Source organism: Chelmon rostratus, chromosome 2, assembly GCF_017976325.1.
Source record: "Chelmon rostratus isolate fCheRos1 chromosome 2, fCheRos1.pri, whole genome shotgun sequence".
Taxonomy (NCBI): Eukaryota; Metazoa; Chordata; class Actinopteri; order Chaetodontiformes; family Chaetodontidae; genus Chelmon; species Chelmon rostratus.
Genome location: NC_055659.1, coordinates 5,471,207 through 5,484,188, shown reverse-complemented (window position 1 = coordinate 5,484,188; position 12,982 = coordinate 5,471,207). Strand labels below are relative to the sequence as shown.

The 12,982-nt window shown below is 41.6% G+C and overlaps 2 protein-coding genes across 3 annotated transcripts in view; both read right to left on the bottom strand.

Annotated features, from left to right (window-relative positions):
- Nucleotides 1-3,161, bottom strand: part of arhgef3 (Rho guanine nucleotide exchange factor (GEF) 3) — a 30,515-nt gene extending 27,354 nt beyond the window's left edge. For both annotated transcript variants that reach the window (XM_041957495.1, XM_041957504.1), the window contains exon 1: nt 2,915-3,161. In XM_041957495.1, coding sequence (XP_041813429.1) covers nt 2,915-2,949 — 35 coding nt within the window. In that variant the 5' untranslated portion in view covers nt 2,950-3,161. The remainder of the gene's footprint in view (nt 1-2,914) is intronic.
- A 1,472-nt stretch (nt 3,162-4,633) lies between these two features.
- il17rd (interleukin 17 receptor D) overlaps nt 4,634-12,982 on the bottom strand; it is a 28,555-nt gene continuing 20,206 nt past the window's right edge. Inside the window, exons 6-16 of the mRNA XM_041955995.1 lie at nt 12,888-12,932; nt 12,046-12,197; nt 11,597-11,662; nt 11,372-11,426; nt 10,819-10,929; nt 10,399-10,583; nt 10,139-10,254; nt 9,047-9,301; nt 8,376-8,945; nt 8,009-8,289; nt 4,634-7,792 (exon numbers count right to left, since the gene is read on the bottom strand). Coding sequence (XP_041811929.1) covers nt 7,668-7,792; nt 8,009-8,289; nt 8,376-8,945; nt 9,047-9,301; nt 10,139-10,254; nt 10,399-10,583; nt 10,819-10,929; nt 11,372-11,426; nt 11,597-11,662; nt 12,046-12,197; nt 12,888-12,932 — 1,961 coding nt within the window. The 3' untranslated portion in view covers nt 4,634-7,667. The remainder of the gene's footprint in view (nt 7,793-8,008; nt 8,290-8,375; nt 8,946-9,046; nt 9,302-10,138; nt 10,255-10,398; nt 10,584-10,818; nt 10,930-11,371; nt 11,427-11,596; nt 11,663-12,045; nt 12,198-12,887; nt 12,933-12,982) is intronic.

Here is a 12,982-nt window from a genome sequence, read left to right as displayed (position 1 = left end):
TTGTGATGTATTTTATCAGGAGCTCATTTGCATTTTGTTTCCACGTTTCTCTTTGCTTACTGTCAGCAGTAGTGTCCCCTGAGCAGGATTTCATTTCCTGTAAACTGCACTGCATCCTTCCCTCTTTCCCCCTTTAATATCTGGCGGTGTTTAGGCCTTTGTGAGCAATGTTGCACATCCATGAGCAGATCAGGTTTATGGCAGTACAGGATTTACAGTAGTATTTGCATCAATGTGAAGAAGTACCTTGATTTTATCAGGTATTCAATTTGCTGAATTATCCCAAAAAGATGTTCATTACATGGTTATTTGATCTAGAACCGATTTGTCTATTAATTTTCTAAAAATATACTGTATCACAATACATATTGATACTGTGACTTATCATTACATACAGTATCTTGATAGACTGATCGCCCACCCCGAGGCCATCCCATGAGTCTTATCCACAGAAGTGCTGTCCCAAACTCATGGGAGCTGCAGTTAATGTATGTCATTAGGAATAATTTCATCTTTGCTCAAATGACATAGAACTCAACTTTTACTTTTAAGGACTAAAACAGATGCCTACTGATCTTTGAATATAGACAGAAAACCACAGCGATGTTTTCAGAGGGGCTGATGGAGGAAACCATGGATGAAAAAATACACTGAAGCACAGACGCTGGTGGAACAGATTTTACATAAGATGACTGATCGTCACTGAACCAGTGGTGCCTTTAAAGGGCTGCACTGACCCTCCCTCTCCGGACTGTCGTGGAACTCAAAATGTTAACGATACCAGCGTATGTCAGTGCGCGATCCTCCCAAGACCTTCAGTCTGATCCCTAAGAAACCGTCAGTTGGCCCAAACAAACCAGCAGGTAGCTGCTTTGAACGGACACTTCTCTGATATTAAGAGGAAAAAGAAATAAACATCTTGGGACACTTTTCTTGTGTGTGTCTTGTGTAGCTTGACTGAACAAAGCCGGGAGGCAGGTAGAGTATGTAGGGAGAGTGTGTGGATGTTTATTTAAAACTGTGTTTATCAGTCTGATCTGTGGACTGTTTTTACCAGAAATATCTATTAATTTATTCCATGTTTCATTCAGGAAACTGTGTGCTCGAGTATTTTACACATTACAAGTAAAACTTGTGTCTTTTATCTCTTTTGGCAGCAATATTAGGCACATTTTCACTGAATAGAATATTTCCTTTCTTCGCTAATTTATTCTTCTATTCCACCACATTTCAGAGGGATATGTAGCGCATTTTACTCCACTAGATGTAATCTAGTTACTTTTCACATTTAAAAAACATGTGATACATGCACTTTTCCGGTTGAGAACCATTTCCTCGGACTTGGAGGTGCTGATTCTCATCCCAGCCGCTTCGCCCTCGGCTGCAAACCAACCCAACACATGCTGGAGGTCCTGATTGGAAGGAGCCAACAGTGCAACATCATCCGCAAAAAGCAGAGATGAGATCCTGTGGTCCCCGAACCAGACTCCCTCCGACCCTTGACTGCGCCAAGAAATTCTGTCCATTAAAATAATGAACAGAACCGGTGACAAAGGGCAGCCCTGCCAGAGTCCAACATGCACTGGGAACAGGTCTGACTTACTGTCAGCAATGCGAACCAAGCTCCTGCTCCGGTCATACAGAGACCGGACGGCCCGTAGTAGAGGGCCCCGGACTCCATACTCCCGAAGCACCTCCCACAGAATGCCACGAGGGACACGGTCAAATGCCTTCTCCAAGTCCACAAAACACATGTGGACTGGTTGGGCAAACTCCCACGAACCCTCGAGCACCCTGCGGAGGGTGTAGACCTGGTCCAGTGTTCCACAGCCAGGACGAAAATCACATTGTTCCTCCTAAATCCGAGGTTCTGTCGATAATTCGACTAAGCAATTAGTTTGGTCTATAAAACATCAGAAAATGACGAAAAAATCCAATCAGAGTTTCTCAAAGCCCAAGACGTCCTCAAATGTGTTGTTTTGTCTCAAAGACATTCAGTTTACCGTCATGGAGGAGTGAAGAAACCAGAAAAAGGTCACATTTGAGAAGCTGGGATCAGAGAATTTTGACTTTTTCTCTTAAAAAATTACTCAAACCGATCAATCCGTTCTCAAAATAGTTGCAGGTTAATTTAATTGTTGACAGCTAATTGCTTAATCAATTAATTGTTACAGAGTGGCAGACAAAGCATCTAGAACTGGCTGCACAACATCACAATCCTGTCGCATGTACAACAACATGTTTACTCTGGTGCGGATCATCCTGCATAACACTCTGAACTTTTATGCATGTTGTATTCAGGTATTTTACATGTGATGGGGTATTTCTAAACAGCAATACTTCGACTTTCCCTTCAGTGAAAGATCTGAGTGCTTCCAGTAGGCTTCTAGCAAAACAACAAATAAACATGATTTTCCACACCGAGCTGCCATGATGGTAAACTGTTTACAGAGGAGTGTGTGTGAGTGTGTGTGTGTGTGTGTGTGTGTGTGTGTGTGTGTGTGTGTGAGTGTGTGTGTGAGTGTGTGTGTGAGTGTGTGTGAGTGTTTGCAGACTATAAGTCACTCTCAGGCAAACTTGTGACTCACAGGGCAGCAATAAAACCCTCTTTTCTCTCTCTCTCTCTCTCTCTCTCTCTCTCTCTCTCTCTCTCTCTCTCTCTCTGTATATTTCAGGGTCTCTCGACCTCATTAACAGTGACCTGACTTTAACTTTACACAGCTTTTATAACCCAACAGACAGACAGACAGGCAGGCAGGCAGACAGACAGGCGGTGGAAGAGTTCCCTCCCTGTCTGTCTTCTTCACATTCTTCATCTCTAACAGAAAACGCCCATTATGATCGCCTTTTGTGTTTCTCTCGAGCAAAACCTTGAAGAAACTAATCTTTTAGCGGCTCGCAGCGAGCTTCTCACCTTGAACCCCGCTGACATCCATCACCTGCCTGCATCGGGCTGCAGCTCCTCCCAACGAACCAGAACAGATCCACAATCCGACGATTTCCAGAGAGCAAAACTCTGAAGCCAAACGTTTCGGCTTCCGTCGCGTTTCCGGTGAGTGAAAACAAACTTTTCCTCCTCTGAAACAAGTCAAACTTCAGTCCGAAGATTCGGCAGAACAACAAACTGTGAGACGCTGTGATTGCAGCTGAAGTCCTACTTTCATCTCACCGTCAAGCTCGAGTAAGATTAAAACACCTCTCTTCCGGTGGCACCTTCAAAATAAGACACACTAACTTTCTTACTTCATGTAAAAGTAGCAACGTTATTCTCTGAAAATACTGTGTTACCAGTAAAAGTCACATATTCAAAAGTTTACTTGAGTAAAACTTAAAAATATTACTTTGAGTACAAAATGTTCTTAAAGTATCCAAGGTAGACGTACTTAATACTGCAATACTACTGCACCTTGACTACATGCTATTTGCTCTCACATAATCATATATGTATACTACTGTCAATACTGTATACATCAGAACTATATATACACCATATTCATGTCATAGTCTAGTTTATTCTGTATATGTCTTATTATTGCCACTACATGTACTTATACCAGCACTTTCTAACATCTTACTATTAATGCTGTGTACTCAATCTTAGTGTATCCTTGTCACACTGTTCTACTATATAATATATTATATATTAGTAAATATATTTACTTATTAGATAATAAGCTTAAATACTAAAATATGTGTAACAGCAATAGGAGAAAGTTGAGAAGAAAGAGCTACCTCTGACAATTGACAATTAGTCAAATAATGGTTTAGTTGGTCAACTGAAATAAATAAAATTCCTAAAGTAGAATATCAGTTTTAATTGTTCATCAAGCAAAAATTACAGTTAAATTGAATATGTTTTTGTTCAATTCCTGGATTAATACAATACCTGAGAACCAATAATATATAAATTATAATAATAGAATTAAAAGCATGTTTATAAAATGTCAAATGTCAATCACAGTCTAAATAAAGAAAGAACAGTCTAAAAAAATGAGAAAAGATTAAATCAGGAACTGTTCACAGCGTTATGAATCTGATCAAATATTCAATGCTTCGTTTCAATAGATAGAACTACTGCTCAGTATCCAGTCCTGCACAAACTAAACAATTAAACAAAAAAATGATAGATAATGAAGTCATTATTAGTTGACTCTGACAGACTCAGACACAGTACAGTACAGTAACAAGGCCTGTGCTTTTATTTTGAAGGTACACCAGTGCTGGGGCAGCTGTCTGTGAGTTTTAGAGGCTTCTGTTGTTTTAAGCGTTGAGGCTTCACAGCTCACACACTATAGAGCTGTCTGCTGGTTTTTATGTCACTGAAGTGTGTGTGTGTGTCTGTTTTTACTGTAAGAAACTAAAACTTGTTTGTCAGAGATTGTTACCAGTCGTAAAGCAATTTAAATACTAGTTACTGTGATGGAGTTTTGTTCATGAATTTGTATTTGTACTGTACTGAAGTCTTTATTTTTTGGTTACCTGATAAACTACTTTTTGCAAAAGCTTCATTAATTGTTACAAAAAACAAACATGCGTGAGTCATTTTTATGTTAGTAATCTGGTTTAAGTGACTGCAATAAACTGTAATAATTATAATCACCAACCCTTAACAGTCAGAGGCTTAAAGAAAAAGTCAAAAGAGGATAGTTTTATTAGATGGGTTTATCTATTTCCTACATTAAGGTACTATAAAACAGTACATTCCAAGAAAATGTAGAAAAAAAATAGTAAAACACAAGTCTAACTATACAAAACCGAAGCAGAACAGACATTTCCAGGTCAAAATAAAAATAGTATTTACAAGTAGGAAATGCTGAATCTTCCCTTCCAACAAACTTAAACCTGCAGATGAACCAGAAGTCGTTGCTCAGCCTTCAGCAGCAACTCAAACACACGAGTCTGAAAATCAAAGACTTTAGAAAACTTTAAACACAGAACACATGATTCGGTACAGAAGAGAGAACAAAATGAGTGCAGCTGCTGATCGGGTAAGAATCAATAACTGACAGACACTGTGTCCTTCTGCATGTGTCACACATGAAATATGTTCATGGGATCAATAATGGAGAAGTGTATGGAAGCCCATTAGCACAAAAAATGAAAAAGGATGAGAAGTTAAGACTTATTCAAATAAAGGTTCCTAAGTTGAGTCACAATCATAACTAAATCACAATGAGATTATTTAGAAGTTTTTCCGTTTTAAGACAAAATTACAGTCATAATTTTTCATTAAGTCAAAATTATGAAGTACTTTCTGATAACTTTAAAATGTAAAAATTACACATGATCATAATTTTAACTTTGTACCTCATAATTTTGACTTTGTAAATACAAATGAGACAATATATAATTTGATTAATTTGACAACATTTCATAGATTTATTTCTTGTTGTGGCAGGAATGGGCTTCCATAGTGGCATCTTTTAAGTGGTTTAGTTAACACAAGTGTCACTTTTCATAATGCCCTCATCATCACTGCTTCCTGCAACAATGATAGAAAAGGATTACAAAGCATTAAATACATAACTATAGTGTAAATGTAACATTAATATTGAATACTTTAAAATATGTAACCACAAGCTCAACAATGTACCACAGTATTCAACACATTATGGTGTAGGAGTGGCGCCACAAGCCACATTTATTTGAAATGTATGTTTTGAATTTGTGAAATAAAAAAGATAAAATTCAATAAAAAACTTTCAAATGAACACATCATGTACACGACTCTTCCTCCACACTGTATCACATTAGCAGGTTTTAGTACATCTTTGACACTTCTTTAAGGGTTTGTAAAAATTCTTTGAGTTTACTGATTTCTGATTAGGCAGTGGTCATCAGTGGTTACTTACGACTCCAATGCTGAGTCATTGTCAACAAACACTTAGAAGACATTTCTATGCTGAAAACATTTTGAAATATGCTGTTAAACACGTGAGAGGAAAACTCATTAAAAACCAATGGATATTGATGGAATGTTCTTTTACTGTTTAAAATGCTCCTCTGAAAATAAAAAGGCACATCAATAAAAAAGGCACTTTTCAAAGGCCAGCATTCATTGATGATAACAGATAGAATATGTGTTTTTTAGAGTTTACTTGGTTTTGGTCTTAAATGCTGAGAATAATACAAACGATGTCCTCCGAGCTGGAATGTTCAAAGCAGCTTTTGGACAAAAATCTTTGTGGATAACAGAAAACCAGGAGCTGCTCTGATCCTGTTAACGTCTCGTTTCCGGGGAACATCTGAACATGTGTGTGGCATTGTGTCTTCCTGCGTTTCTGCATCAAAAAGTGCCTGAACAAACAGTTTGTTTCAGCATCATGTTTTGGTACCGAGCACCAGCTCATACGAGAGTCAGCGGTCCACCGATGAGTCAAGACGCAGTGCTGAGTCCGTTTTTGGTCCGAACTGGTCCACGCTGCAGCATCTGGAGATCCAGTCCTTCAAAAATCATCCAGGCAGGTCGACCAGCGAGGCGAACAAAGTACCTTAGTTACTAGGGACCAGTGTGTTCTTGGTATTGGTTACCATAGTTACTAGGGACTAGAGTTCTAGATGCAGTGGTTACCATAGTTACCAGGGCTTAGAATGCAGTGCTTACCACAGTTTCTGGGGACTAGTGTTCTAGAATGCAGCGGTCATCCTAACTACCAGTGACCAGAGTTCTAGAAACACACTCTTTACCACAGTTACCACGGACTAGTGTTCTAGAACTCAGTGGTTACCATGGTTAATAAGAATCCACGTTTCCACTGCATGGTCCAGCTCTGCTCGACTCTACTCGCTTTTCTCTTTGTCCTTTCTGGATAGTACCTGGTGCTTTTTCTGGCATCACCTCAGTCGAGGTTCCAATGAGCCGATTCCAAAAGTTGACGTGAAAACACTGCGGACCACTGATTGGTTATAGACTCGTCTCTAGAATTGTCACTCGCACCACACTGCATGACAATATTTTTTAACACCCAAGCTACCAGCAGCCAACCAACAGAGGCCACAAATTTACTAGACCCAGATTTTAAAACATGGCAACCCACAAAACCACACTGTGGTTGACTGATGAAAAGCAGACGTATCAGGGCACCATCCTTTCACTATCCGCTGCTATAAAAGCAGCTTAACTCCTTTAATGTCAGTGTGTGTGTGTGTGATTGAGTGAGAGAGAGAGAGCGAGCAGCAGAGAGTGGTGGTGAATGTGAGCAGAGAAGAAGAAAAGGTTAGCAGTGGTGTTTTCAGTTTAGCAGTAAATGTAAAGGTTACCGTTTGTTAGTGAATGACAGCTGCAGCTTTTAACGACCAAAGCAAACCAAAGCAGGTTGTTTTTCACCTGCTTGGCACAATTTCGCAATGACAACAAATTTACGAATCCTGCCTACGCTGAGGCGGTACAATCTGCTGAGGAAAACGAAGTAGAGAAAAGCACAAGGAAATAAAAGTGAGTAGAGTGGAGTCGAGCCGTACCATGCAGTGGAAACAGGGCTGTAGTCACTACGGGCCAGCTTTCGAGAACTGACAGGTAAATTTTCACAGGTGAACCACTGCAGTGCCTTTTAATTATTTCCAGTTGTTTCCATGAAGATGACGACACTGTTAAGAAAGAGTTCAGGTCCAAGACCAGTACATTCTAGCCCTGGGCTGGTTCTCTATTGGCTGGCAGGAGTTGTCCACTACGATGACGCAACAGGTGCGAGTCCGTCACTGTGCTCCAGGCAGTGATGGTGGTGCAGCTCAGCTTTACAAACTGTGCCGGGGCTGCAGTGGAGCGACGTGACAGCAGGCGGCTCCTCATCCCCTAAAAGACACACAGCCAGGTGTGAGAGATGACATTCATTTTGCCTTTATTCATCAATTACATGTGCGAATGAGAGCACAATTAATCAGATAAGAAATTCAAATGAAATTATGAAAAGATAAAATAAAAGCACAGCATGATATTTTAACCATTAAAAACATCAGATGAGATGTGAACTGTAGAAAATTGTTGTATTGGCCAAACAGCCAGCCTTACCCAGCCCGGAAGAAGATGATTCGCTATCAGCCAGGGAGGAGGAGTCAGCCTGGTCATGTGACAGTCCCTCCATTAAGGGAATAGAGAGCTCTGAGGACGGGACAGATGAATCATAGATGCCCGAATCACGAGGAGGCGGGAGCTCAGGAGGGGAAGGACGGCCTTCTTCTGCCTGGGCAGGGACAGGGCACACCCCATCCTGAAGGATGGAGGGAGCGGAGGAGGAGGAGGAGGAGGAGGAAGACTCTTCTGGTAAGAGTCCAGACATTCCAGACGTGGACCTGAAGAAGCGGAATAACAGCAGCAGTCAGACTGATGAGCGAGCTCATATCAACTCTTTTCATTATAGTATTACACCTTGCTTTACCTTGAAGTGGGTCCCAGCATGGACAAGGAGCAGTGTGGCATGCCTGGACTGGGACACAGACCAGGACTGGGGCAGGGACCAGGACTTGGACTGGGACTGGGACTGTGGCTGGGGCCTTGGTTGAGGCTGGGACTGGAGCCAGGGGCCAGCAGGAGCATGTTCCTCCTCAGCGCTCCCTTTCCGCTCTCCAGAGACGGCGTCTTCACCACCACCTCATTCAGCACCAAGCCGGAGTCAAACCTCTGCTCGGGCTGTGGTGAGGAGGAGGAGCAGTGAGGCTTTGGAGGAGGGCTTGGAGCCTGGTCAGCAGGGAGAGGAAGATGTTTCGAAGAGGAGCCAGAGGAGGCAGAGGAACCTCCTGAAGGAGCCAGCTGCTTCTCAAACCAGTCAGGGTTCTGGCTGATGTGCTGATGCATGTTGCAGATGGACACATACAGCGAGCGTCCGGATTTACTCCTGAAGTAGTTCCTCCTGGAGACATTGAGAGGCTGCGACTCCCGATCAGTCAAAGTGGACTGACTGGAGTGAAGCCGACTGAAGAGCTGAGGCAGCTGGTCCATCAGCTTAAACCTAATCACAGAAAATCATTTTCAACATTAACACCACAAAAATCTAAATAACTTTCGATCTTTAAAAACGTTCGTGTGGCTTCGCTTCAGTGTTGTATTCACCTGGGAGCCAGACTCAACATGGTGGGGATGTCGTTTTCTGTCGAATAGTCGAAGTACACTGTCATGTAGCGGTTCAGCTCCTGAGCCCCGCCCCCCTCGCTCTGCTTCGCCAGCCGCAGCTTCTCAGCGATCATGGCCACGCCCACGATGAACAGGTCACCGCCTGAGCCACCAATCGGAGAGCTGCTGCTGCTGCTGTTACTACGCCGACTGACTGGTGTCTTTCCTCTGCGGCTCTTCTTCTCCAAGTAGTAGCTGCAAGAAGAGAACTGAGCCAGTCAGAACAGAATAAAGGACAATCTATACAAAGTTAAACACAAGGAACGATAGCTGGAATGACAGGAGAAAAGATGTCCAGACCAGATATTTCCCTCATAGACCAAAAACAAAGCTAAAAAAGAGTGAATCTTGGATTTAAATTCATCAGGGGAACAAAATTATGACTCCAAATGAATGATGATGCTGCTCCATATCTGCTGGATGTGTAAATAATATATTGTTTGCCCTCAAGTTCACCATCTGCTTTAAAAGTGGTGAGTCAACGGTGTGCTCACACATTGTTTCTGGTGCCCACAAGTAGCCAAACAATACAGTCATTGTGGCTGTATATACTGTCCTGTATTAAGATATATTTCATATAAATACTGATATGTATTTGATAGAAACATATGTTTTTTCATTGACATGTCATGCTCAATGACAATAAAGAATCTTGAATCTTGAATGTTGACTTGCTGAATCATATCTCAAGATACACTATGTGACATTCTTAGAATCTGAAAGTAATAAGAGACAAAGGGAAGAAAGGCAAGAGGGAAACAAATACAGTCAGTGTGAAGGAAGGCTGGAAGGAAAAAGGAAAGAAAATGTGACACATAGGTGTGACAGTTTCTGCTGTTTAAGCCTATATTTCTTATAATTAAACTATAGCTACCAAAACACACAATAACTACTGAGTATCTAACTTCTGGTATAAATTAAATATTTCTTTTTTTACTTCAGATTCAGTGGTCAGTGTTTTAGCAGCCTCTAGTGGCCACTGGAGGAACTGCATCTGAAGGCATTTGACACAGTGGGCTGTAGAGAAAGTACCGTAGGCCTCTGGAACAGACGGTGATGATGAAGTTGGCTTCGTCCAGCTGTCTGCTGAGCCACGACATCTGACCCTCTCTGCACATTTCCAGGTGTTCCCACAGGTCCAACACAACCTGAAGAGGAGTGAACAGGAATTTGAAAATCACACCAAACCTTCAAAATGGAACTTTGACTTAAAGGGCCATTTCATTAAAAAACTTTTCCATTCATTCATTTCATTCTTCATCCAGCTGTTATCTGGTTTGTCACTGTCTCACCTCACAGCTGCAGAAGTCCTGCAGGAAGTATGCGAAGCTCTGGATGACGCTGGTGTGTTTAGGACAGTCTCTGTTGGAGTAACAGATGAAGACTTTGGGGCGGGGCCACGGCCGCTCTGTGTTCAACGCTGCACTGTGATTGGACGACTCACTGCTCTCCTCGTCCAGCTGGCTGTAGATGTTTTCTAAAGGACAAGATGGGTTAATATAATATTATTACTATCAATCATCCGTGAATGCACCAACAGTGAGAGTTCTCCAGCTCCAACTACGTCACAGCTTCACTACATTGTGGATGTTGAACCCTGCAGAGTGCTAATAGCCCCATGAGGCTGAAATGTTCACTTAACACAAAGTGTGCAGGAGTTGTATATATAGGGAACTAAAACAAAGCAACTTCACCAATAATTGTGTTCTCACCTTGCTGCTTCTTGCGACACATGACAGTGAAGAGAGTTGCGAAGGCCGACATGATGACCAGAGGCACTGTGATGGCCATGGCACGGATTGGCCCCGCCCAAGGGGAGTGGACTGGAGATGAAACAAACACACCCAGCATGAGACAAAAGACCCAGATCACTGAAAGTCCTTTAAAGGAACATTTAGATAACGTTAGCCGCTGTTCATAGAGTTTTGCTAAATATTTCAGCACCAACACACAGGTCCAGTGTACGCTGCTACCTGCCCAGCATGAAGTGGCTCAGTTAGATTAGGCAAGTAAATTGGTTGCATGTTCAAACAGGATTACATCTTCATGAGCAACATGAGAAAATGTAAACCTCTGAACAGCTTTCTTGACCATCTGTTTTCTTTTCTCTTCTGACAAAATGTCTCCTGTCCACCATAATAAATGTGTTTTTACCTGCATGTTGCTTCTACAAGACTGATGCAGGTTAATCAATAATGAAAATAATCATCAGTTGCAGCCCTAGACAGTTATATAGATTACTGTGTGTGTGTGTGTGTGTCTCACCCTGGCTAACGTGGAACTGAGTCTGCCTCCTGGTCGTGTTACTGTCGTCTCTCAACTGACACAGAAAAGGGAACAAAGGAGAGAACAACGATAAATTAACTGTATGAAAAGATATTTAAATTCAGACATGAAATTTAAGATTAAGATTTTTTTTGTCTTTAAATCATTGAAGTATTTAGCTTTTTTTGTGTAAATGAAGCTCAGTCCTGTGCTGCGTTTGTGTACCTCTATAGTGTACGTCCCTGGAGTGACGTCCTGAAGGATGCATGTAGTTCTCGGCTGGTTCATGTCCTGCAAAAAGGAAACTTGTTAAAAAAATGGCTAAATCAATTGAAAACTCTGAGAGTTCAGGTAGTATCATATTAGTAAGAAATTCATTCACATAATTTTCAAATCACAAGGGCGTCAAAATCAGAGCAAGGAACAGTCAAAATGTCCATCTTTCTTTCAATGAGCAACAACTTGGTGTTGGTGGATCCCCAGCTGCTCCTGGTCACATGCTGGTGTGACTTTCAGCAACAAAAATGAATGGTCAGGTCACAGACTAACTGACAGAAGTGTTTTGTCTGCTAAAGTAGAAAAGTGCATGTGTCCTTTTACCATCGGCTGCTAAAACACTTCATAACAGTTCCTGAAACTAGCTTCCGTAACTTTCCAAACCTCCCAGTACTTACTGGTTTGCAGCGCTGCAGCCTGAAGGGCCCGTCCTGCCGCAGTTTGTAGTACAGGTAGTAGAAGTGGAAGCCGAAGGAGGCCGGCGCCTGATCGAACGCCACATGGAGGTTTGACCCCAGCTGAGACACGTTCAGGGTCTTTGGCTTCCAGACTGCACAGACAGAAACAAAACTCAACCACCACTCTCTTGGACGTGTACTGTATGCACTACAATTATGCACTTTACCATTAGGAGTACAGAAGCATTCATTAAATGTGGCAATTACCATGAACTCTCAATTTTCTTATTAACCCCAACTGCAGAGATAACCAGGTCTCTATTTATACATTTCATCAAGTATATTTGATCATATTTTAGTGAGAAGCCTCCGGATTTAATTGACTGCTTACGCAAATTCAGAACTTTGTCCATGTTAACCTGATAAATTCAGTATAATGTGCATTTCCACAGCACAATCCATTATTCCATCAGTCAGAGTGATCAGGTCGTCTGCTGCTCTCAGTTTCTCTTTAACACTATTACTGTTTTTACTAACGAATCATGTGTTTCAATCGGTGTAAAAAAAAACCAACTCTGCGCTAATCTCTCTCTTTCCTGGCAGGCTTTTAATTTGAAACATCTGCACCAGAACTATAGAATATACACATTTATATCTCAAATAACAACCAGGTTCTTCATTGTGCTGATGGGAATAAAACCTTATGTACTTCCATCCACAGAGAGAAACTGTCAGCTCTTTAAGTTACATACGTTTAACTACTCTAAGAGGAAGACACTAAAACCTGGACTAACTGTGTTTACATGTGGCTCTAGTTATGACGACGACACTGAGGAACTTACATGGTTTGCAAACCAGGTTGTCTGATCCCAGGAGGACTTCACACGCTGTAAGAGGAACACACAGAAATGGTTAGACAGCTTGTTCCTGTCTGTTT